The 23867-nt window shown below is 38.5% G+C and overlaps 1 protein-coding gene across 1 annotated transcript in view; it reads left to right on the forward strand.

The window, feature by feature from the left end:
• The window catches only part of POLR3B (RNA polymerase III subunit B), a 75783-nt gene that overhangs the window by 42414 nt on the left and 9502 nt on the right, over window positions 1–23867 (forward strand). The window contains exons 20-26 of the mRNA XM_032106706.1: window positions 2621–2830; window positions 4679–4837; window positions 6271–6388; window positions 6893–7035; window positions 16806–16909; window positions 17788–17954; window positions 20250–20363. Of these exons, the coding sequence (XP_031962597.1) occupies window positions 2621–2830; window positions 4679–4837; window positions 6271–6388; window positions 6893–7035; window positions 16806–16909; window positions 17788–17954; window positions 20250–20363 (1015 nt within the window). The remainder of the gene's footprint in view (window positions 1–2620; window positions 2831–4678; window positions 4838–6270; window positions 6389–6892; window positions 7036–16805; window positions 16910–17787; window positions 17955–20249; window positions 20364–23867) is intronic.

Genomic DNA, 23867 nt, shown 5'->3' on the forward strand with positions numbered 1-23867 from the left:
AAGGGCTCTGTTCTTTCAGAGAGAAAACAGAAATAAAGCTAGTGACTTCCTTCATTTCAGCGCCCACACAGAGGGCTCGTCCTAACACACCAGTCCTCTGAAGAGAGCTGCTGCTTTATTTGAAATAAGCAGATTGTGGTTTGAGGCTGTGGTTTGTTAGCCCAGTTTAGAGAAAGCATTATTTGTATAACCATTAAATCCTAGCAATTAGGAATAATACTGCTGATATATGGCATGCTTTTTGGCTAATTTATTTAATTTGTGCTCTAGAATCACTCTCTAACCAGTGTTTTTCCTGCTAGGATATCTGTCATTGATATATATGTATATGTTTTCCATTTGATACAGCATTCACCTCCTGAAGAATAGCCTGAATACAGTTCATTATTGAGACTCACAATCTCAGTAATGTCAGTTGCTTCTGGCTCCCAGACAGTAGCAGTTCTGTTAGGCTTATCTGAACTGCTGAGAAAAATGCCAGTTTTGAAATACGTGAAACATTTGTAAAGAAATCATTTGTGTTACCTGAAATACGTAAAAGTGTCGTCTGAAATCCTTGATGTATAGAGGACTTCCACAGATTGTTACTGGGGTGTAAAGGACACCCTTAAAGTGTAAAAGATGGGTAAAACTGGTGCTCCAGACCTCATCCTGTCTTAGCATCCCTAACCAGTGAACCATAGCAGGTACAGCATCTCAGAGGAGAAAAAAATTGCAAGCGTTTTGAAAGTGATGTTTGGCGTGACTTTCTCTTGGAAAGAGTTCTCTCAACACCAGGAAAATGTACCTATCTGTGAAACATTTAAACTGAGCTTCACTGCAACCTATCCTGAAAGGACACAAATTATTCATTCTAGATACAGAGGGGGAAAATGGTCTAAACCTCTTAAGTTTTTAATTTGTAAGCATATTTTCTTATCTGTATACTAGGAAAGCAGGGGTTTTGAGTCAAAAGTAGAATGGGAACAATGTCTAATTGAATTCTAAGATAATATCAGAGATAGTGGGGCCTTCAGGTGGTGGGCCTTGCAGGGTGGGACTGCAAAGGTCTTCAGTGTTGAGGAATCCAGGCCCTACCAGCTTGTGTCTTACTGGAGACAAAAAAGTACTTTTCATGGATGATTATCCAAGAAAAAGACAGAAAAGCAACTACTAAAAAGCAAGAGACAAGTAAAGCCTGTCAACTCTGCCAGATTTTTTTTGTCATTTGAAAATGCTGTGCCCACGTCATTGAATCTACTTTCTAGAACCAGGGAAAGTCCAGGCCAGCTGTAACAGTTCATTTTCAGATGGTAGCTGTTGAGCTCTCTCTCCATTCTTGTCCTTAGGAAGGGTAGACCTGTTGTGGTTTAGGAGAGAGAGCTTAGTGCTAAGGACAGGATAGGTCTTTGGAAATGGTTTTATAGTTTGATTTTCTAGACATTTTATGTAAATGGGAATTGCAAGTAGGTGCATGTAAAATGTGAAGCTGACCTCCCTAGTGAGCAGATTTGTGTTCAGATGTACTTCCTGGCTATATGAAGTCTTCCTTGTACACTGACTGCCTTGACCTTTCCAAGAAAGCAGCCAGACTCTGAAATTGCAGGAGAAAATGGAAGGGTTTTGAAAGACTTACATCCTAAGCACAAGTACTGCAGAATATTTAGCACTTAAAACTTTAAAATGTTAACTTTTCAGACTGTAATTTCTGAATTGCCTAGAGACATAGCATAGTCTTGGTACAGCAAACTCCAATAACATATGATTGCCTTAACTTTTGTTCTGCTACACAACGGTTTATGTTTCCCTGCTGGGTGTTAATTATTTTTTCCTCAGATTTCAGGAGACACTTTGGCATTCTGATGGGACAGGGCCAAAAATTTCAGTCTCAAGCTGGGAGGTCTATACAAAAGGTTGAATTCTGAACTGTAAATTTAAAATTAATTTCATGTAAAAAGACAAATATATTACGAGTAGACTTCTACTGTAGTCTTTCTATCAATGATGCTTCTAATTTCAGAAAATAAATCAGACTTGGCTGCTGCTAGTGGTGTGCTTTGTTAATACTTTGTCACATTCTAACACAGGCTGCTGTTGAACTAATTATTGCCCAAAAAAGGAAGGAAATGTGATGTTGAGGATGAAGAGCTTGATCCACAGTTTCTCTTGAACTCAGCAATAGTCTTTCTGTTGATTCTCATGAAATTTTGGATCAGGTCTCTGAAAGACAAGTTGAACTCCACAAAAAAACCCAAACCTGGTGGCTATGAGAACAATAAAAGGAAACTTCATACTTGCAGGATTCAGTGTTGTGATTAAAAAAAACCATCTTATTTGCATTTAGTCAAACAGCTTTTATTTCTTTTGTTATTGTTCTTTTTATATTGATGTTTAGTTTTTTCCTCTTTAAGAGAAAATGAATAATTCTTCTGGAAGCTTAAATTAAGAAACTACTTATATATTTATTTAAATATAATAATGTGAAGTTGTTTTGGTTTGGATTCTTTTATTATTTTTCCCCTTCTTTTCTTGAAGAATTTCTGTGTGATTTTAATTAATTTGCTTTTTGGTGATTTTTTACCCAAAACATTTCTAGAATAGTCACTAATGTTCACTGCTTTTGTTTTTCTTTTACATGCAGGTACTATTGGATACAACCAAAGAAACAGGATAGATACTCTGATGTATCTGCTAGCCTATCCACAGAAGCCAATGGTAAAAACAAAAACAATAGAACTGATAGATTTTGAGAAACTCCCTGCTGGACAGAATGCCACAGTCGCTGTGATGAGCTACAGTGGCTATGATATTGAAGATGCTCTTGTCTTAAATAAGGCCTCTTTGGACAGAGGTAAGATCCATCAACTTTTTCGTACTTCTCCAGTGTGTGTTCCAATATATATTCTTATAAACTTGTTTTCTCCTTGTGTTATCCTTTAGTAACTTTTATTGCAGTTACGAGCATTAGATCTCCAGTTAAGAAATTGAATTCCCAAACTGCTTTGAATGCTTTTGTTTGTTTTCTGTATTAGTGATTGTAACTCCATGCATACAATAGTGTGGTGAAGTTGCCAACATGCATATAAACTTCTGAGTCAGGATATTATAAGACAAAAAGGCTAACTTCTGACCTCAAATAAAAAAGTGTAAGTACTTAGTTTACCAAAAGCATAAGGCATGAGTTAATCTGTTCTGTTGGGCTTGCTTTTTAGATGGTTGCCTGAACCTTTGTTCATTACTAACAGAGAGGTCTCATTATTTCCACCAGTAACAAAAGCAGTAGATGAAATTAGACTTGTGAATGTATTTAGGAAAGGAATACAACCCGAGGCAGTTTGTATCTTTGGGAACTTGGTGTTCTGAGGGTGCAACAGCAGTATTGCCTACTTTCTGAGAGAAAATAATAGTATTGTCTAAAGCAAAATAATCTAGTGTTTATGCAGAGCCAAATTAATTAACCTGCTTCCTTAAAATACCAAATCTGTGGTGCAGTGTATGTACTAAAAGTACATAAGTACCAAAGGGAAGGTTAACTAACAGGGGCCCATGTCTGTGTAGGTCTAGCCTATCTCGCGCTCTCTACACTTCTTCAGCACTTCGTGTTAATGCTGCTGAGGGCTGGAGGAGAGTTGCCTGAAAACTTAGTCTCTCTTCTCTCCCTTTTCTAAATAAATTCCTATGAGAGCAGGCGTAGTGCAGTGATCAAATTGGTTTTAGTTTCGGGTGGCCAAAATCAGATTCTTCCATCACTTTATTCCCCCCCTCCCCAGCTCCCTTCCTCCTAGTTGCTAGGCAGCAATAATAGTATTCCTAGACATGTATCTTTGGCATTAATGTCTGCTTCATTTAATTTATGCCTCCTTTTCTAAAACAACAACAGGCATGATTTAAAACTGAATGTTTTCTTTTCTGGTAGACTGGTAACATTTAACAGGGACTGTGGTGCTTGTCAGGAATTACTTGACATGATCTAAAGATATAGATGTACTGTATGTGGCCACAACCATCTTTCAAATGAACTAAAATAATGCAGGATTATTAGCAAGCCTTGCTCTTGGCTCTCTGTAATTCTAAATGTGATTAAAGTCTTTAGTATTGTGGTTAGTTGCTGTACTTGTAGAGAAATTCCAGAGATTCTACTTTTCTCATCTAAAGCCCAAAACCTGTTATTTTATAATAACAGGTAATTCAGAATTCTTTCAGCTGAGGGAAAAAAGAGTAATGGGTTGATTATACTAAACACTTGCTCAGTACTTTCCTGGTAGGCTATCTTATGCCAGCCACAAACACGAGTAAAAGTTCAGGTTTCTTAGACCTCATGAAAGGAAGGGGTGCTGCTCTCCCCCTGTTACAGTCTCCTCTCCCATGTTACATCTTCCTGGAGACCACAAAAACGATTCAAGAGAAATGATGTGTGCATGTATGTGCAGAGATACAGAGGCAGATTAGCACAGTTCAGGATTAGACTGTAGTGCACTATCTAAAAAAAAGCAGCATACATGATCTGATGTTTAAATTGTGCACCACTAGGTACCCACGTACAACGTTATGCATATTCAAGCTAATGAATAATCTAACTAATGAAAAATATTTCATATTCTGTAGCTCAGCAGGTGGATCAGACTTCTTGGTTCATTCTGATCATGTGTTCTAAAGGATCTTTGAACTCCTAGGCAGATGAGTTTGTGTTCCATTTTAGGTTTCGGGAGGTGTCTTGTGTACAAGAATGCCAAGTGTACGCTGAAGCGTTACACAAACCAGACATTTGATAAAGTGATGGGGCCGATGCTGGATGCAGCTACCCGTAAACCAATCTGGCGCCACGAGATTTTAGATGCTGATGGTATCTGCTCTCCAGGTAGGTCAGACTGCATGTTCACTCATGGCATGGTCATTGTCTAAGTGGAAATTAATGTTCTGTCAGTATTTCCTGTGCACCTTGTTTTATACTTAGCGTTTGGGGAGTTTTTTTGTCTTGAAGATGACACCATTGTAATGGAAAATTTTAAAAAGTTGGTTCCTGAAAGCAGCATGTTACCAGTCATTGGTGGGGGGTGGGAGTGGTTTATGCATGAAAAAAGGTAGCTTTATACTTAAGTAGAAGAGTGAGTCTTCAATAATGTGAATCTACTGAAGCGTTAGAATTTGTACTGTTATATTCCCAAACTGGCAAGTTTTTAGTACTGTAGCTTTTTCCTGTTTGTCTGTCATGTACTGTTGTTTCCATAAGGATAGAGATAGATTTCTTATTTTGATTTCATGTATCAAAATCTCCTAGCAAGATATCAGTGAATGCAGTTGTTCGAGGAAGTAAAACCTTGTGGTTTTAACACTTTAGAAAGATGTTTTGAGAGAGATAAGAAAATAAATAAATAGAAATACAAAGATAGGTGTATGACTTTCCAGCAGTAATAGATTTGAGAAAGAATCCTCCCATACTGTCATCCTTTAGTTAGAAAATGGCTTAATAGATCTGCTAAGATCTAGTAAGAAATGTGTCTTAAAGGGCACTAAACTTAATTCCATTATAGTAGCACAATTGGGTCAATTTTGCTCTTCAACACATCACAATGGAGCTTTCAAAGTTAATTAAGAAAAAAGGCAAGAATCTTCTGAAGTATTGGATAGATAGGACTGGGCTGGACTCCAGACTGAGACTGTTCTCAGCATGTAGGTAAAAACCTATTTGAGATAGTTCATGTGGACAGAAGAGAAACAGGCTGAAGTTCAGTGTAATTTAGTGGAGGAGGTGGGAGGTAGGTACTTGGTGTGCAGTTGTATCATTGGGCATCTTACTGATCTGGTTTTCAATATAAAGGGCAGGATAGGGGAATGGAGCAGGGAAAAGCTGTGTATGACACCAGTATCAATAGAAATATGTAAATGCAAGGAGAGATTGAGAGTAGTCTTGCACAGCTCACTGTGGAATGGTGGGCTGTCCCAAATTTAGGTGTGAATTTCTAAAATTTGTCATTTAAAGTGTTCCCTGTTAATTTTCTCCATACTTAGAGCAGATGACTTTGGATGGTTTTGTGCAGTCTTTTGACCCAGGGTATGGTGAATAGCTGTTCTCATAGTGCACCCAGCATGCTAGCTGTTCAGATTTGGTTTACCAAAGAAAGCTGGTTTAGTGATTCTCTTACCATTCAATATTTAATAAAATAACAGAGCATACTTCTTGGGCATATTCCTCCCAATTTGTCTTCCATCTTACATTTTTTTTTAAAAGCTTGAAATATATTTCTAACACAGACACATTTTCATGGTGCTTTTTCTTCTTGTTCTCTGTAGGTGAAAAAGTAGAAAATAAGCAAGTCCTTGTGAACAAATCCATGCCAACTGTGACCCAGACACCTCTGGAAGGAAGCAGTGTGCCTCAGCAGCCACAGTACAAAGATGTGCCAGTAACGTATGTTACAATATAACTTTAGAGCTGGGCAAATTACATGAAGGAGAGAGGTGTTTGAGAAAATATTCAATTCTAGAAAACTCCCTTCTTCAACTATAACTATATTTGGCTTTTGTTTGTTTAATGGAAGATCAAGAAATTTGCAATATATGAGAAAGTTTTTGCTGTCAAGAAGAGCCCATGTGAAAAAAAATATACCTTGTTCTTTACAAGTTCAGCTTAATTCTCTCTTAGTTCCTATTGTAGCTCTTAAATTTTTTTTTTTCTAGAAATATGCTATACTCTGGAACTTATATGTAAGCATATATACATAAACATATATATATATATATGTGTATATATATATATGTATATATATATATAAGATCTTTTCTCCCCATATATAAGTTCCATAAAGATTACAGTTTGGTCAGGAGCCTACCAAGATAGTATAATACAGATAGTTGTCTGTAACTTGTGTTTGGTTCATCGAAATAAAATTAATGTTCTGGCTTCTTTTACTAGCTACAAAGGCGCCACTGATTCTTACATTGAAAAAGTAATGATTTCATCAAATGCCGAAGATGCTTTCTTGATCAAAATGTTGCTGAGGCAAACCAGACGTCCAGAAATTGGAGATAAATTTAGCAGTCGTCATGGGCAGAAAGGTAAAGGACACATTTAATAAAAATAAATTCATGTTGTATATGCCTACTATACATACATAATATCATCATGTATGTTTCCATTGATTGGTTCAGATCTTTTATGAATACAGTGATAGAAGCCCGTATCCCTTTTTTTGATTAAGTTCACCTAATTTAGCAATGATGTTACTGAAACAGAGAAGTATTGGCAAAAACAACTCTCGGTTGATCTATGAATCTGGAAAATACAGTAGTTGCCCATGTTAAACAAGAACAGGTTTTGAGGTTTGGTTGGGCTTTTTTCCTAAGTGAGAATTTGGGTTTAGGTGATAGATTTGTCAGTGGGTTATCAAGGGAGAGACTGGAGAGATTCTGAATGGACAGAAAAGATGAGAGATGAAACTGAGATGTTTGCAGGTCGGTACAGACGTTCTGCTCTAAAGGCAAGACTGCAGGTAGATAGCTCAGGACCATGGTGTAAAAGGGAAGCAAATCAGGAACACAACTAGGAGTGCACCAACAGAGAGCAGAAAGAAAGGGAGAATGTTTTTTAAAAATACACCTGGGACGTGATCTGGAGCACCTCTGGATCTTCAAACCAAAACCTGAAAATGAGTACCTACTAGGAAGCTGTTGGTGGCATGCAGTTCTCAAGTTCTAATGTTACTAGGAAAATGAAAATCAGGAACCTTCTTCCATATCTGCTGAAAAAAAGCAGTGAACTACCTTTGACCTGAATGTAAAAAAATATGAGTCTCAGATCATCCTCTGAATCTCAAAAGAGTTGGAAGAGTGTTAAGAAAGAAGTGACTGAAAACAGTCTGACTGTAACCAACTTAAAAGCATGTTTTGTTCCTATTGGTGTCAGTGTGGGACAGGTTTTGACACGTTCTCATCATTCTGTAGTCTTGGAAAATCGAGATTTGTAGTATTCACAGCATGACCTTCTGCCTTAGTGTATGTGCCGTGCTATTACCTGAGCGTTGTTAAATTTTTAGCTCTTATTTTGGCTTGAGAACATTCCTTGGTCTCTTGTCAGATGTGATGGAGAGGCAAAGAGGTTGATATTACCAAATCCTTTCTACTGCAGCCTGTACACCCCTTGTGATCCTGTCTTAATAACTACTGGCCAGGTGTAACTGAAGTGAAAGGCTGCATCCTTGTCATGAGATACAGAGCTAACCACAGTAATCCACATTTCTGTAGTGTCCAGGTTAGGTGGTCAGGACATCTACCTACAGCAAACCTGTCAATCAGAAGAGGTAAAATGGGTGCAAAAGGCAGTAGTTGATCACAATGACAGCTGTTACTAGATGTTGCTTCAAGTTTGTGTGTTATCTGTTAAGAGTACCTAATACTTGCTAATACTTTCTCAGTACTTGCAGCTCTCTCCCAGGTCACTTGTAATTCCACAGTGTCTTTCCACAGACCCACAAAACTGGTTTTTGAAGCTCTGTGTTCTCAGGGAATACTTCCTTTGTTTCTGTTGTTACTAAGGAAGAGAAACTCTTCTGATAAGCATTGAAATATTTTTCTTGATTTTATATGGCTTTTGATCTAAAAATACAAAGCTATTCCCACAGAGTCCCCAAGTGATTTGGAAACCAGTACTGTTGAAGGTTTTAAAAAAGTAAAGATGCAGCAGTGCATACTTGACTTTCCTTATAAAATTGAGTCAAGTTCTTGCCCTACAGCCTTATAGGATAGTTTTGGTAAGTGAGGGGAGGAAGATCATTAGCTTTAGAAGCAAACAGAAAGAGTTGAGCAATTGGAATGGTTCAACTGCCCCATTCTTTCCTTTTCTTAAGGAAGATCCTCCTCCAGGAAAATTTTGTGTAGATTCTCTTTCAAATACTTATTTAGTCTCATACACGGTGAAGTTGTGCAGTGCTTAAAAGCCTGTGAGCACTGTTAGAGCAGCACCTATTTCTTGATGTAGCTTTGTCTAATTGGACCCTTCTCCTTATAAGTGGTATGCATTTTAGCATTTTAGCAGCAAGTTATTATATAACAGTACAATCAGTACTGTGCAGGACAAATTTTCTTATTAGAATTTTTTAAAAAAGCCTGTGAATTATATTAAAGAAGCCTCTTGGTTAATCATGATAAATATTTGCAGGGATTTGCATGAAAAATTTAAGCAGGCTAGGTTTTTCTCCTAGTTTAAGCTATTAAAATGCACCTATTGAAATAGTTGAACAGAATGTAAATAGAACTGATTTTCATATCCCTCCAAAAATTAATAAAAAGAGTGCTCCACAAATGTAGAACCCACGAGTGAGAAGAATGACAGAAGGAAGCAGAATTGTGTCAGGTAGGCTGCAGTATGGCTTTAGGGTGCTAAGGGCCTTCCATATGACAAAAGGAACATAAGACATCTAACAGCCTAGAGCAAGCAACTACCTGTGGAAATCCCAGGGTGATGAAAAGCAATATCCTAAATGCTGTAGGAAACTTTAAGGGCACCTATAATTATGCCTGGCATTTCATCAGGTTAACAGTGGCTGATCACCCAGTGTCTGTGCTTGGGACCTATAGTAATAATAAGCCAAACCCATCAATTATTTAGAATGTCACTTTCAGCTTGGTTTTGGAGATAGGAGCAGGAACATTGCAACAGAGTTACATTGTTACAGAGTTTGCAGGCATGTGCCTGTAGCTATCCTGTACATCAATCTGTAGTAATCCCTTGTGATCGGAGGAGTGATCATATTCCAAATTATTACATTTTGCTAGGACTCATTTACTAGCCTTCCTGGCAATAAACCTCTCAGTTCACTGGCTTGTAGTGCATTATAGAAAAAGATGTAACACTAAACAGGAGAAAGGAGAAGATAACTTTTGGTAGATACTAAGAAAAAAATACTGACAAGAACAGTGGAGTTCACTGTTTTGCAGCTTAACTGTACAATGAGGAAGCCAATACTGACAATAGCAGGACTGGAGAAAAGGCATGAAAAGGAAAGGGAGAATCTCCTTTGAGAGCTTTTTAACATTGCATCTAGTACCATCCTCTGACATCAAACTGGGCAAGGATCAGTCATATCAGAAGAATATAGACAATAATGAAACAGAAATTATAATACTAACAGTTTAACTTTTTCTATTGAGAGAATTTGTAATTAGCTCTGAATTGATTCTCTCGTCTTGGTCTGAATGCAGGTGATTACCACTTCAAGTTTAATTTGTGACCGTTATCTTTAAGCCTGTCATAGGGCCACTTAAACATGTAATGAGCTTAAACTAGCAAGTACCTTGGTTCAGTGGGAAGGAGGAAAAGCATATGGCTATCTGCATTGCAGTCTTTTTCGTGTAATATTTTTATTTTCTAGAAGGAATGCGTGAAGATGAGATTTGGTTTCAGGGAATTGTAGTAGTGGTGGGTTCTAAATAATGAAATATGTGCAAAATAAGAGATTGCACAAACCACGTCTCAAACTTTTTGATGGGCTTTTTGCTGTATTCCAAATTGATATGTATTTCAAAGCTGTGCTTTGTCACTGGAGCAGAAGGAAGCAGAGTAAGGGAATTAGAAAGCGTCTGGGATACAACAGATTAAATCTCACAAACCAGCTTTAGCCTTTTGTTACAGAAAAGCCTTTCATTAAATATGTAGGTAGATTTTGTAGGCCTCTGTAATAATACAGATCTATGTCACTGCCTCTGTATTTGCTGCCTTCCTTGTGTCCTCTCACATGTCAACATGGTATTGGCAAGGGTCACCACTTCTGGCCTGTCCACCACACCCTCTTTTCACGTGCGTCCGTGGTTTAAGTACACTCCTCCCAAGATGACTGGAAAAGGTTGCCTGTCCTTCAGTGCCTCTCAAGAAAGAAGTATATGGGGAGAAGAAAAAAAAATCAAGCAAATGAGGCCACCATGTTGTCTTCTGAAATGCAAATATTTTGCTTTATTTTAATATTAATCTTCAAACTGGATGTTGCAGTAAGATCTTTTGGTCTGGGACTGTCTCTATAGCCTGTAAAGTCAGTAAGCTTCTAGTGTCTCACAGATAAATCCTCTCTGGTAGTTGTCCTGAACTGCAGGACTTTGTTTTCGCTGTGTTGCATCATATATTTTCCAGAAGGATAAAGAAACTTTCTTGGTTAATTATTTTGTTGTTTTAATCTTGTATTCCTCAAGCAAAGTCACTTTTCAAAGCACAGAAGGCAAAAGGATTGTTAAGCTAAAGAAGCTTCATCTGAGTTCCATACAAAGTAAATTATTATATTTCCAGATTTCCTCTTGCTTTGCTACAAGTCACAATGAGGAAAAAGTTGGGCTCCTTTGATGTGAAAAAAAGCAATATAACACTTCTCTGAAAGAACATTTCTCAGTCTCTCATGTGAAAAAGGATTAACACCTCCAACAAAGGTCCTGTAGATCACAGAACTAAGCAGCAACACTGAACAGTATTCCTGAGGAGTGGAAAAACTGTATTTAAGCAAGAGATTGTTTGAACTGGCAAACAGAAGCTTTTTAATAGCTGAAGATCTAAGATAAAGGATTAAACCTTTCTGAAGTATCTGCACTTAAACAACTCTAAAGACAAGGAAGCAAGTTTAAATTCATGAAAGATGGTCTTTGTTTTCCTAAATGAACCGTGTTCTTTAGTGTCAAAACAAAATCCATTCACAGCATTATCAACTACATAAACTTCATGACAATACCACTTGTCTACCAAAGCAAGTCTGACCTTGCTTACTTTCTGAAATTTTTACTAGCTTGATCATCTGCCATCTGCTTGCCTAATTTCATAGTGGAGATGAATTTATCTTTTTCCTTTTAGTGGGCACTTGTACAGTACGGAGAAGCAGAACATTTAAAATGAAATGTTAGTTCTAAATGGCTACTTGTGTCATTTCCCCCCATGTTATAAGTCAGACTTAGTACTTTATCTCTAATAGAGCATCAGTGGTTTTATAGCAATTAAATGGTTGAAGTGGCATTAAAAGGAATTTGCTCTTAATCGACTGCAGGAATGCGGGATGATTAGTAGTTATTAGGCATCACTGAAGGTAGGGATTTCTTGCCATATTTTTATCTTCAGAAGTTGAATTTGAGAAAATGTCAGAATGCCATTAAAACTTCCCATACTGTTTTTTCTATTTATTTTTAACAAAACTGCTGCTTAGCTTGCTGTCTTAAGAAGAAAATAACTGCATTTTTTATCTCAAGCAGCAAACAGGTAACCTTCTGACCTTTTCAGTAAATCCTCAACTGAACCTCTGAAATTAGGGTGATTTAGCATTTTATGGCACAGAATAAAAATCTCTAATTCTGTTTCCAAATAGTGTATCCTGAAAACACATTTTATTAAGCTCTTGACTCATTCAGCCATGTGTATTTTGTAAAGTTCCTATGGTTATTGTTTTACAATAGCTGCTTCCAGAAGCATTGTAAGGGTTTCAATTAATCAGCTCTTTGTGTGCTTCAGACTATGCAAATTTATCACATCAGACCATTCAGCAGCTCATGGGAAAGCAGTGTACAAACTGTATTGTCTTCTAGCACCTCCTCTCATTTAGAGTGATGTTTTTAATAAGAAAACTAATCAAGTTTACTTATGCATTATTTATCTGTTAATTTTAATTCTGTTCTTTACCTCTTATGTCAAACGGGATGTAGCAAGTGATATGATAGATCAGTGAATGATTCAATACTGAACAAAGCTTATGTGATGCAGCACTTTTTTTTTCTTCAAGGCTTCTTTTATGCTTAGTTAGCCAACACAGTATGTAATTAGAGAGTTTTGAAGCAGCTGTACATTTTTTGTTCAGCCTTACTAATTTTTGCAAATCTGTCACTTGTCCGTAACATACAGCGCTGTGTTACAGCTACAACTTTGCTTAATTAGGTGACGTAGTCTTATTTCTCAAGAGTATTTCCAAATTCTGGCAAACTGGCAAAGCTAAAATAGATGCCTTTCAAGTCAGTTTTAGCTCTTTTACCACCGTATCATTAGAATAAGTAAACAAGCACGTTTAGTAATGCGCTTCTTTTTATCTTGCTGATAGAAACTGGTATTGCTGCTGCTTCTATTCACATCGTCTCCTTTGCTTCTAATGTCCCTCCTGCTGGTAGTAATTAGTTTTCTATATTAGGTTGTTTTGACTTATTTGATGATTTTTTTTTTTCATTTGGCGTGTGTGTGTATAGAAGGCACCTTATCGTGGCCTGGTGAAAAACTTTCCCATACTGTTGTGTTCTGTCCCTGCCCCCTCCCGGCCGCCCCCCTTCCCCCTCTGTGCCGAACCGAGGTTTTACAAGTCTGGCTGCGCTCGTGTTTGTCAGCAAACTGTAAAAGCAGCCACACGAAAGGTACCAGCTCTGGAAACCTGAGTTTCTCCTGATTAGGGAAAGAAACTCAGACAAAAGTACAGGGGCGAGGGGCTCTTTATGCTGTCAGTGCCTTGTGGAGGTACATGGGTTTGAGATGCTGTCAGCATTGATGCTGATAGCGTGTGTGGGGCTGGGGGCCATCAAGCGTAGTCAGGGGGCTGTCATTTATTGGCTGCCATACAATAGCATTGAAAAACACTGCCTATGGCTGTTTTATACTTGCATGTTAAACCACTGTGGATGTCTGATTTAAGGTTATTCTAATTTAAACTGTTACCCTTGCATTAAGCTGCCATGCTTATTAATCCACTTTTTTTTTTCCTTCTTTTTGATATCATAAAAGAATTTCTTAGCATTTTCACTGATTTTCCCTCTAAGGTGACATTACAAAATTTATACACAAAAGGTTTTTTTCTTAAATTCAATTTGTTGTTCAATTGAAACAAAATGAGATGTAGCAAGTTGCTAGATGCTTTCTTGCTCAAGCACATAACCCTCTTGTTAATCCACATTAAAAAATACATTTTGTTTTTTGTTTTGGCTGCAGCCTTTTCTGGTTGTTAATATTTGATTCTGGTCCCAGATGAGACATCAGAATGTATAGGTGAGAGCCATTCAGGCCCACTGCAGTATAGAATTTAGTCTCAAGTTGTATTGCTTCATTTCAGATGCAGCATATAAAAATTGCGACAGGGAGGGAAATGAATGAAACCAAATTATTTTGTATGTCCTCTTATGAATGCTGGGGATCAATTTTCATGTGATGTCTAAATCAGTAACAATTAAGAAATACTAACCTCTAGTAAGAGCCACAGAGCAAAACAGCCTCCTAGTTTGAGTGTGCCTTATTTATGAATATTGTATGGGGAGTAGTTGAGCAGCTCAGTTGTGAAATGCAGTTCGTACTTGAGCAGGGCTTGGAACTTGGGGCTGTTTTAAATCCAGCCTCCACTCCTTTACTGTTGTATTAGCCAGTTGCAAGTGATAATTCCACTTACATGGATTAATTCATTTGATCGCTTTTTTGCAGCTGTTTGCTTGCCTGGTACTGCTCTACTGCATAAAAAAGAGTAGCAAATTCAGGAGCTTAAAGTGTAGACCTGCAAGCATTGATCTCCTAAAGAGCTTCTGAAAGTAAGCGATTGCAAAATAACATTTTGAAATAAACTGCAGTTACTTGCTTTTAGAAGTAGCACTGTATATAGGAAAGGTGTCTTTCAGCTTTTTTAACAGTTGAATGAACTTTCTTAAAACATAGGCTATGAAGAAGTTTCTCTCTGTCCTCTAAATACACACAGACATGCTATAGATCTGCTACAGGCTCAGCAACTTTGTAAAATGCAGAAGCTTAGAACTGAGGCTTTATAGCTTTCCCTTTTTTTCTTTTTTCCCTTTTTTTTTCCCCTCTCTGTAAAATAGAAACTTTATAAATGGCCTAGTGAGCTTCACATTGCTGGATTCTGTCTAAATATTTTGTTTTTAACTTCTAAGCTCATTATGCTGTCTTTGTGTTAACTTGTATTAAAATCTGTCAGCTATGACTGGTCTCATAACCACAGTCAGCGGACCAGAATAAGTTAATTATTTACTTGTGTCACTAGTGCTCTTCATCTAATGAAATGCACAGCTGTGTTAGATCTGCAGTTGGGTGTGTAGGTCCTATTGTTACACAAGTCAGCGGAGGGTAGAAGCCGCTATGATGGAGAGCCCTCAGTTCTTTCTGGTGTTCTGCCTTTCTGTGTCGATTTCATGGATCTTTTATCATTCACTTTCACACAAAACAAACAACACAGTGGCTGTCTGCTATGGGAACCAGCTTGGCATATAAAAGGTTTTCAGAGCTTAAAGTAATTTTAAGTTAGCTAAGATTTAATTTTTGGCTTACAGGTGCCGTGAAGTCCAGATGCAACATAATGCTTTCTTAGAAGTAAATGCAAATAAGGCAGAATGCATGCACAATAATACACATATAAGAGAGTATTTATGTATAAAATTTTAGCACAAAAAAAGCTGTGCAAGGAAGAGGTAGTGGGTTGGTTTGAGTTGGGTTTTTTTTTATTTTCAGCAAATGATTGCTGCTTGGCAGGGAGGGCTGGAAGGATGTTATTGATTTATCACAGTAGAACAATGAAAATTAGTTTCAATAGGTTTAAAAACTAAATACAACAGCACACACACCCTTGCCCCAGACGTTTTTTTTTCTGCTCCCTTCCCCCATACTTACCATTCTCATTCTATTAACTACTGTCCCATACACCTATCCCTGTCTTGCTTGGACAGTGGAAGAGGAGCTCCCTCCTGAGCAGACGCCAATATCCCCCTGTGAACTGGCTGGTCAGGGGATGCCTTTTTAGGGATGTAACCAGTACCCTCAGTCTTCCAGGAGCCCCCTCCACTCCAAGACTGTTCCCAAAGCGTGCTCTGGCACAGTTGCGGCAGGCTGATCTCAAATAGCTTGCAGACTTTTTCAGCTCTAAGGGCTTCTGGAAGAAATTGTCCAGCTGAAACAGTAGCTTTGGTTCAAAGGAGTATGGGCTTAAGCAGCTGCATTTTAGCACCTGAATTTGAATGTTAGATCTCTTGATCATTTATGGCTGCAGTATGTTGATCTGCAGAATCCACTATAGAAAGTTGTAAGGGTTGGAAGGAAAGTTTTGAGATGCATGATAGACCATTTTAAATGAGTTTTTGTGTTCCTGTTTATTCTTTCTGCAATAGTTTTAGAGTTTGGAGGGTTTTCTTTGTTTTATATCCAATACTGGTAGAGACTGAAAAAAGCCTCCAAAACTTTTAAAGGGACAGTTTGTGTTCATGGACTGACAAAGTAAAATCAGTCTGTGGAGTGGATTGTACTTGGTAATTCATCGATAACAGTCTTTGCTCAGCAAACAGATGTTACCAGAAAAAAATCTTTGTTGTTTTTTTATTCATTTTCCGCTACTTACCTCTTCTCAGTCCCTGTCAACGTCCCATTTGATGTGTTTTTATTGACAGTATTTAGCAGGGATACATATGATAAATAAATTTCAAATCAATAATAATTTTGTATGGTCAAAGACGTAACCTAAGAGGCCAAATTTCTTAATTTTTTTCTTTCAGGAAATTATAGCATCAGCTTTAAAAACTAGGTCCCCCTTGAGATATTCCAGTTTGACTGGATAGAAGTTTCTAGTTGCTTCTGAAAATAGGATCCAAAGCTTTCTTCCCTAATTTGCTCACTCACAAATCACTGGGAGCATTATGTAAGGGTATGCTTATTTTGTCAGTCCTGTCACAAGGGCTCTCTTCTACTCTGCAGTTTGGAAGTACCAGTCATGATAATGAATCCGGGTAAAAAGTGATCCATGAGAAAGAGAGGAGGAGGAAAACACTGAAGAAAATCTGGTGATGAGCGTCAGCCCTGCTGGTGGTTTGCTGTTTTGTGAATTGAAATGTTTTCTCTTCTGCAGGGGTGTGTGGACTGATTGTTCCTCAGGAGGACATGCCATTCTGTGATACAGGGATCTGCCCAGATATCATAATGAACCCTCATGGCTTCCCATCGCGTATGACGGTGAGTGGTGCTGCTCGATTCAAGAGACACCGTCCCCCAAGAGGGAAAGAGAAGAGGATCAGCCACTAGAGACAAAAAAGCTTGAAGCATGATTTCACTGAGAATATTCTTCAGTCATCATGCCATGACACTTGTTCTGCTATGAGGAGTCAGCCCTCTGTTTCACTGTTTTGAAACATCCTACTGTAAAAGGAGTAGGGTTGCAGGCTCTTTGTGCATCGTTCTCATTTTGTTCTGTGTCAAGCTAAGAGGAATGCAACTGAATACTTCGCTTACACCCCTTCTGTTTGTAAATTTCTTGCTCTTCCTCTTCCTTCCCTATTGCCTGTGCCCACTAGTTTGGCTGGGGCAGACTGGGAGGTGAAGGTTGTAGAGGAGCTTCAGTTATAGGTCCAGACCTATAAAACTTCTTAAATTATACATGCCTCCCTGAAACTGAGGCAAGTTTTGCACCTGTGCTTCAGGGTCGCACTGAGTACCTGGCCTTTGTGTGGGACCTCAGTGCATCCTTTATACAGCCTCTGACCTTTCTTCCTTTGTTAGCATCTTCCCTTCTGTTCCCCCTGCTGCACTGCAGCGAGTCACTCTCCAAGGCTGTTTCTACAGCAGATGGCCACTCTGGATCCTGCCCATTTTTCAGATAACTGGAAGAAGTGGAACTGCCTGACTTGGGACCTTAAAGATGTTCCCAGACCGTGTGATGAGTCCAGTTTTCCCCCTTTACACTCCTGGTTCTTGGGCTTCTTCCACTCCTCCTGTTGCATGCAATAGCCCAGGCTGCCATCTGGGTCACTTTGCCTGACTAACTTGTGCTTTGCCCAATCCAGCAATGTGCCTGTCCTAATGACCAGGCTGTTAACTCTGCTTTTCTTTCACAGGTAGGAAAGTTGATTGAACTCCTAGCTGGAAAGGCTGGGGTGCTTGATGGTAGATTTCACTATGGAACAGCTTTTGGTGGCAGTAAAGTTAAGGATGTGTGTGAAGATCTTATTCGCCATGGTTATAACTACCTAGGGAAGGACTATGTAACATCTGGGATCACTGGGTAAGAATCTGCTGTTTAAATTAAGGTGTTTCAGGAGAGTGGGGAAATCCTGTTGAGACACATCTGAAGAATCTTCTCATGTCTCAGAGCTCGGGAACTTTCTCTTGTTTGCAAACTGCTCTGTGAGACTGAGAAAAGGGGCTGAAGAGTACTGTGCATTTTTCTTTTTCTTAGAAGCATTTTGTGGTTCCACATTTTAAAAATTGCTAGTGTACGTGTGGCTGTAATGGGAATGGCCCTTGTGGTACATATGAAAATTTCCCGAGTTTTACTGCCTGGCAAAAAAGCTAAAATCAAGGCTTTCTTTCTGAGAGATAGTAAGAAATTTCAGGTTTCTGTCGGCAGAAAGTCTTACATATGCTTGGAATCAGATAAGCATGTTCATGTTGACTTTAATAGTACTGTAAATATGGATTTGGAGGCAAGCGTCTGTTCCTTGGCAATATTCTTTGTGTGCTCTTTTTTTCCTTTTTTCTTTTTTTTTTCTTTCGATTACACAATGTTTCAGTCTGGCATAATACTCTAATCTGCAAACTTCCTGCTGTGTTTATCAGACTGGCTTCTGAGACACAGAGTTCAAAGAACTTAAGATAGTTTAGGAACAGGAAAAGGCCATATGGCTTCACATGCCTGCCCTTCCAAAATGTATCTTAATCCTACCTTCCTGCTATTTTTATTATCCGTCCAGTCCCCTTCTTCTCAAGGAGCAAGTTTAGATCTCTTTTGCAAGTTTTTTTTATATACTTTTTATTTTAATTGCCTTTCCTACCAATTTATTCCATATGTTGCTTCTCTTTTTGTTTCGGAGATACGATTTTATTTTCCTTATTCACTCCATATTCCATAAATTGTATGTCAACATATATATCCTGGTGCTCGAAACACTTCCTGTTGGTATATCATGATAGCTTTTAAAAAATCTGACTAATCATGATCCCTAGGGAGAATAAAATCATCTAGCTCTAAAAATCCCCCATCCCCAAACTTCAACTTTGTAGTGCCCTATTTAGAGACTTTGCTTAAGGACACTGATACTTTTTTCCAAGCAAATTACACAGGCTTAATCCGTTTGTTATGAAATTTGAAGGCAGATTTCATAACAATGTGAAAGTTTGCAGATTTCAAGTGTTTAATGAAGTTTTATTATTTTCTTCAATAGTCAACTTTTGGAATAACACTGCATAATGTCAGTAATGACTCTGAAAGGGAAGTGCAATACTGTTGTCTCCTGCTTGTTTTTACATTGCACATACCTTTTTTTTTTTTTCTCTAACAAATCAGTGGCCATGCTGAGTCTGTCTGTCTGTCTGTCTGCGTTAAATTTGGACATTCTTAGTGCTGAAGGTGGTAGCTGGGAAATGACTGAGTGCTTTTCACTGTTGCTTTCTGATCTTTAGGCACTTACACTCTTCTTACAGTTGGGGGTGTTTTAAACACAGAAATCTTTAGCCATTACTCCAGCTCACAGAATGGAGTAACACCCTCTGTATTGCTTACAGATGTTCTCAAGCTGATGAAAGTGCCTAAATACAGTTCTCAAGAGCCCTTAACCCAGCTCATCTGAGCCCCCAGTGCCAGCCAGGGCAGTGATCTTTGTCCCCTGGATGCAGCTGCTGAGCAGTGCTGCCGGGGCAGCTGTGCTGATGCACAGCCACTCAAGGAGGGCTTTCACCCATCTGGGTTTTGGGCTGTGCCTCAGAGTGCTGTGCAGGGAGAATTAGTGGGTGAGAACACTGTCAGGCTCATAGTGTGCCAGTGCTAAGTGATTCCTGCAAATGCAAATTTCTTAAAGTGCTCCTACAAAAAGAATGGTTTGAGCATTTATGCTGGATGTATTTGTTTACATATATGCTTCCCTTTGTGAAGGAATGTAAACAGAAATAGCCTAAGTCACTCTTCAGGGTCTGATACATTTACAGTCCTTCCTGGCTACTGATGACACTGTTGAAACACTCCTGTATGGATACAGACAGAGGAGGGACCATGGGACAGCTGAAACAGGTACCTGCAGCTGTAGCAGCATGTCTGCACAACGTAAGACCAGAATTCAGGAGCGTGTTCCTTGCTGCAGAGGAGACAGCAGCATGTGGTGCTGGCACTGTACTGCCCCTGTGTTCAGAAGATTTCCCTGGAAGGGGTTTCAGAATGATTGCCCAGAAGGTCCAAACACATTTTTCTAGGACTCATGATTTCCAAATTGTTTCACATTTCTCCTGTACATGACACTCTTGCCTCTCTTCAGGTAAATGTGTGCTAACTGTGGATATTGGTTTTGTTTGGTTTTTATTCTTTCAGAGAACCTTTGGAAGCATATATTTATTTTGGTCCTGTGTATTACCAGAAACTGAAGCACATGGTGTTGGATAAAATGCATGCAAGAGCTCGAGGACCCAGAGCAGTGCTCACCAGGTATTGTTATAGGCTAAGCACAAAATTCTTGTGTACGTCCAGAAGTACTCCCAGCTGACTGATGGCTATAGAACAAAGTTTGTTTACCTTGTGATACTTGGCACAAAATGCTAAGAACTGTTATTACACTGTTGCAGACAAAAAATTCTCCCAGTAGACTGTGGCAGGAGGTTGTTCTAAAGGCCCAGGTGTGCTCTATGTGATCCAAAACTTGAGTTTGCTTCTTAAGCTTCTGCTAGCAGCTGGTAAAAACACCATCTGCTGGTTCACAGTACACACTGCGGGCCCTTCCTGTCAAATTGCTCATATCATAGGTATTTTAGGCAGTATTTTAACATTTGTGCTTTTACAAAATCACTTATGAGTAGAAGGAGAAATTTTTAAGTATGGTCTACTATTTCAACATACTTTTGATAAACCCTTTGGGGAAATTGAAGCCTCCTGTTTTTACTGGTGCTACTTACTTTTTCTCCTTAAAGCCAAGGTCTATGTCTGCTTGCACTTACGTTCTAAGTTTCTGATATTCCTTGCTCACAAGAAAGAGTTTAGTGCCACAGGCTTTGCTTTGGGGATGCTTCTAAGTGGTCATTTAGTTCACCTCTCTCTGTCACAATCGGATTATTTACTAAAACATGACAGAAAATTAAATTCCAGCTAATCTTGAATATTCTAGCAAAGATTATTCCAAATGTCCTTTGTCAGTCTTTCTGGACTGTTATGTACACCCTTATACCTCACCTCCTGCATGGTGGTACTCTTCTTTGTGACCAGTCAAAATTTCTACTGATTCTGACCTTAGAAATCTTTGTACTGTTTTTAAGATGCAAGCACAGTCATGTCTATCCCACCCTTACTCTTCCCTATAACAAATGTGATTCATATTCTTTAATTCTCAGTTTATTTTTATGCCTCTTGCCATGTGAGGATCCACTTCTTTTCCTTTGCCTGGCTGCACAACAGCTCTTAATAAATGCAGCTTCTATCTGTTGATGTGCTATTAGAGAATGGAGGGGCAGGTCTCTGCTGTACCTGATACAGAGGTATCTTCCTCTTTGGCTTTTCATTGCATATTTCCCATGCCTTTGCTTTCCAACCTCACACTGTCTATAGGACAAACTCATGCTTTCCATGGAAGTAAATACCAGTGGTTGAACTGGGAAAGAAATCATGAAAAGGTTGTGTAATTCTTGTCTGAACTTTTTCATCAACCACATTGAGAAAAGCAGGTGTAGCACAACCACAGCTGCTTGCTTAGATGAACATAAATTATATTCCCAAATAAGAGGCTGTCTGCCCCATTTTCTGTTCTTCAGTGTGTTAAGCATTATATTGGTCCTTCACATGAAAATGAAAACTCCCTGTCTTAGCTTACAGTACACAGGATTTACTGGAACTCCTGGCTTACCCAAATTCCTTGATCTGCCTTTGTATTGCCTCCCCAACTTCTCAGCTGTTTAGAGATACTGAATTTAAATGAAACTTAAATACCAAGTCAATGTAATGTTTATATGTAAAGATGAAGGTTGTGTGATTTCCCCCACCCCTTACTTTCTGCAAACTCTTTGTTCAGTCACTGGCATCACACTATGTAACTAGGCCTCCTTATTTGACTTTCAGGAAAGCTAGTGGATGTTCAATTTATGCTGCCTCTTGACTAATCTTTCAGGAATTTTCTTTTTTCTCCTCAAATAATTAAACATTTGTTATTGCCATTGCCTCTGCTGCGAGAGTCTGCATTGCCAGCTTTCATATTCGCTATTGTTTTATCATCCTTTGCACTTCCTGGAGAGTAGATTCCATCTAACATTCTTTTTTGATTTTACAAGTAATCATGTAACAGCTTCCAATGTGGAATTTGGCTGTCATTGCCTTGAAATGCATTTTATTATATATCAAATGTACCTTAAGTGACAGAGCAAAGCTGTATTTCCATCTGGAGTAAGGCAGAATACTGGAGCTTCTTGATCATCACTGATTCTAACTATTGTTCTGATTAAAACAAGACTTTGCAGAATTGCAAAGCAGAACTCTTTGTTAACACGGTCAAAACGCACCAGGATGTTGCCCTCTGGACTGGTACTTGAAATGCAATCCTCAATTTCAATGCTGTGGGAGTTGACAATTAATGTATAACAGTGGTGGTGTTGCCCAGATACACAGTCCTGCTAAATCTTTTTAATAGATAAGCTGCTGTTAATGCTTCTTACAAGAGAGCAGTATCAGCTTTCTGTGTGTGTAGCTGTTTTGATGGACATTGTCAGAGCTGCCACCTGTGTGTCTTTTGGACATGTCAGATGTGCCAGGTCCTGTTGTGCTGCAGGGGAGCAATGGGACAAGCACCGGTCAGGGCTCCTCTCTGTGCTCTGGGGCTCTGCAAGCACAGGATGCCCTCCTCCTTCAGGCAGTGTTTTTTAGGTAATGTTCCACTTCTTGGAGATCAGTGTTTCAGCAAACAACTCCATTTCAAGCTAGCCACTAGTTGTCCCTGGCAGGCACAAGGGAGATCTGCCGAGACCATGGGGGTCTTATTTCCCCCACTGGCCAGTGAAACAAGGAATAAGACCATTCAGCTGAGCCCACTGTTCTTGCAGAAAATGCAGAATTAGTGCAAATAAATTCTTAATGTGCTTAAAAACACTGAAGTTAGTTGTTTATGATTTTTTTTCTAAAGGCAACAGTTAAATAGAATGATCACTTAATTTTTTTATTTAAAGAGTCACTGCATTTTATTTAGCATTTTAAGAATTTACGTTTTTCCTTAACATTAAAAATATCTCTTTTTAATGATACTCCCAATCTTTATTTTCAGGAGTCTGCTTTGTTTTCTGATGTTGTATTTAGAGTAAAGAAAGAAGTTAGTTGCCCAGGGCAACAGCTGCAGTGTACATGTGTATAGAGGGAAAGGGGAAGGACAAATGCTTTATAAGTACTGTTTTAACATTTTAAACAACTTTTTGTATGAGGAATTTTAAAACTCATGTGAGCTGGAAGAAGAATCTGATAATCTTAGGAAGTAGAAGATAGACTCATTTCAAAGGCTCAATCTCAATATTGAAATTTTTGGTACTTTAGAAAACTACTTTTTAGGTAGGCAGGATTTTGTTTTGTTTTCTTTCAATGAGATCATGCTGACAGTGGGAGTGAAACTTAACAGCTAAAGGTTAAATTTGGTTTTGTTTTGGTTGTGGGTTTTTGTTGTTGTTGTTTGGAGAGCTTTTTGTATTTTTTTTAATGGAATTTCATCTTCCTTAAAAATCTTCACCCTGTATCTGTTGGAAGACCCGTGGCATATCTACCCATGGAGTTGAGACCCCATAACTTTTCCAGAGATTTTATCCTCCCATAATTGAGTTGAGACTTTATTTGGGCTCACATTTATAAAGCTATTTTGTCATTTTGTCCTGTAGAACAGCACCTGGTGAAACTTCTGAAAGCAGACTTGTGCATTAAATAGTATTATAAAAGTCAGTTCATAAAAATAACTTGGGCACTTCTAGCACTGTA

This window comes from Corvus moneduloides, chromosome 4 (assembly GCF_009650955.1).
Source record: "Corvus moneduloides isolate bCorMon1 chromosome 4, bCorMon1.pri, whole genome shotgun sequence".
NCBI classification, from domain to species: domain Eukaryota; kingdom Metazoa; phylum Chordata; class Aves; order Passeriformes; family Corvidae; genus Corvus; species Corvus moneduloides.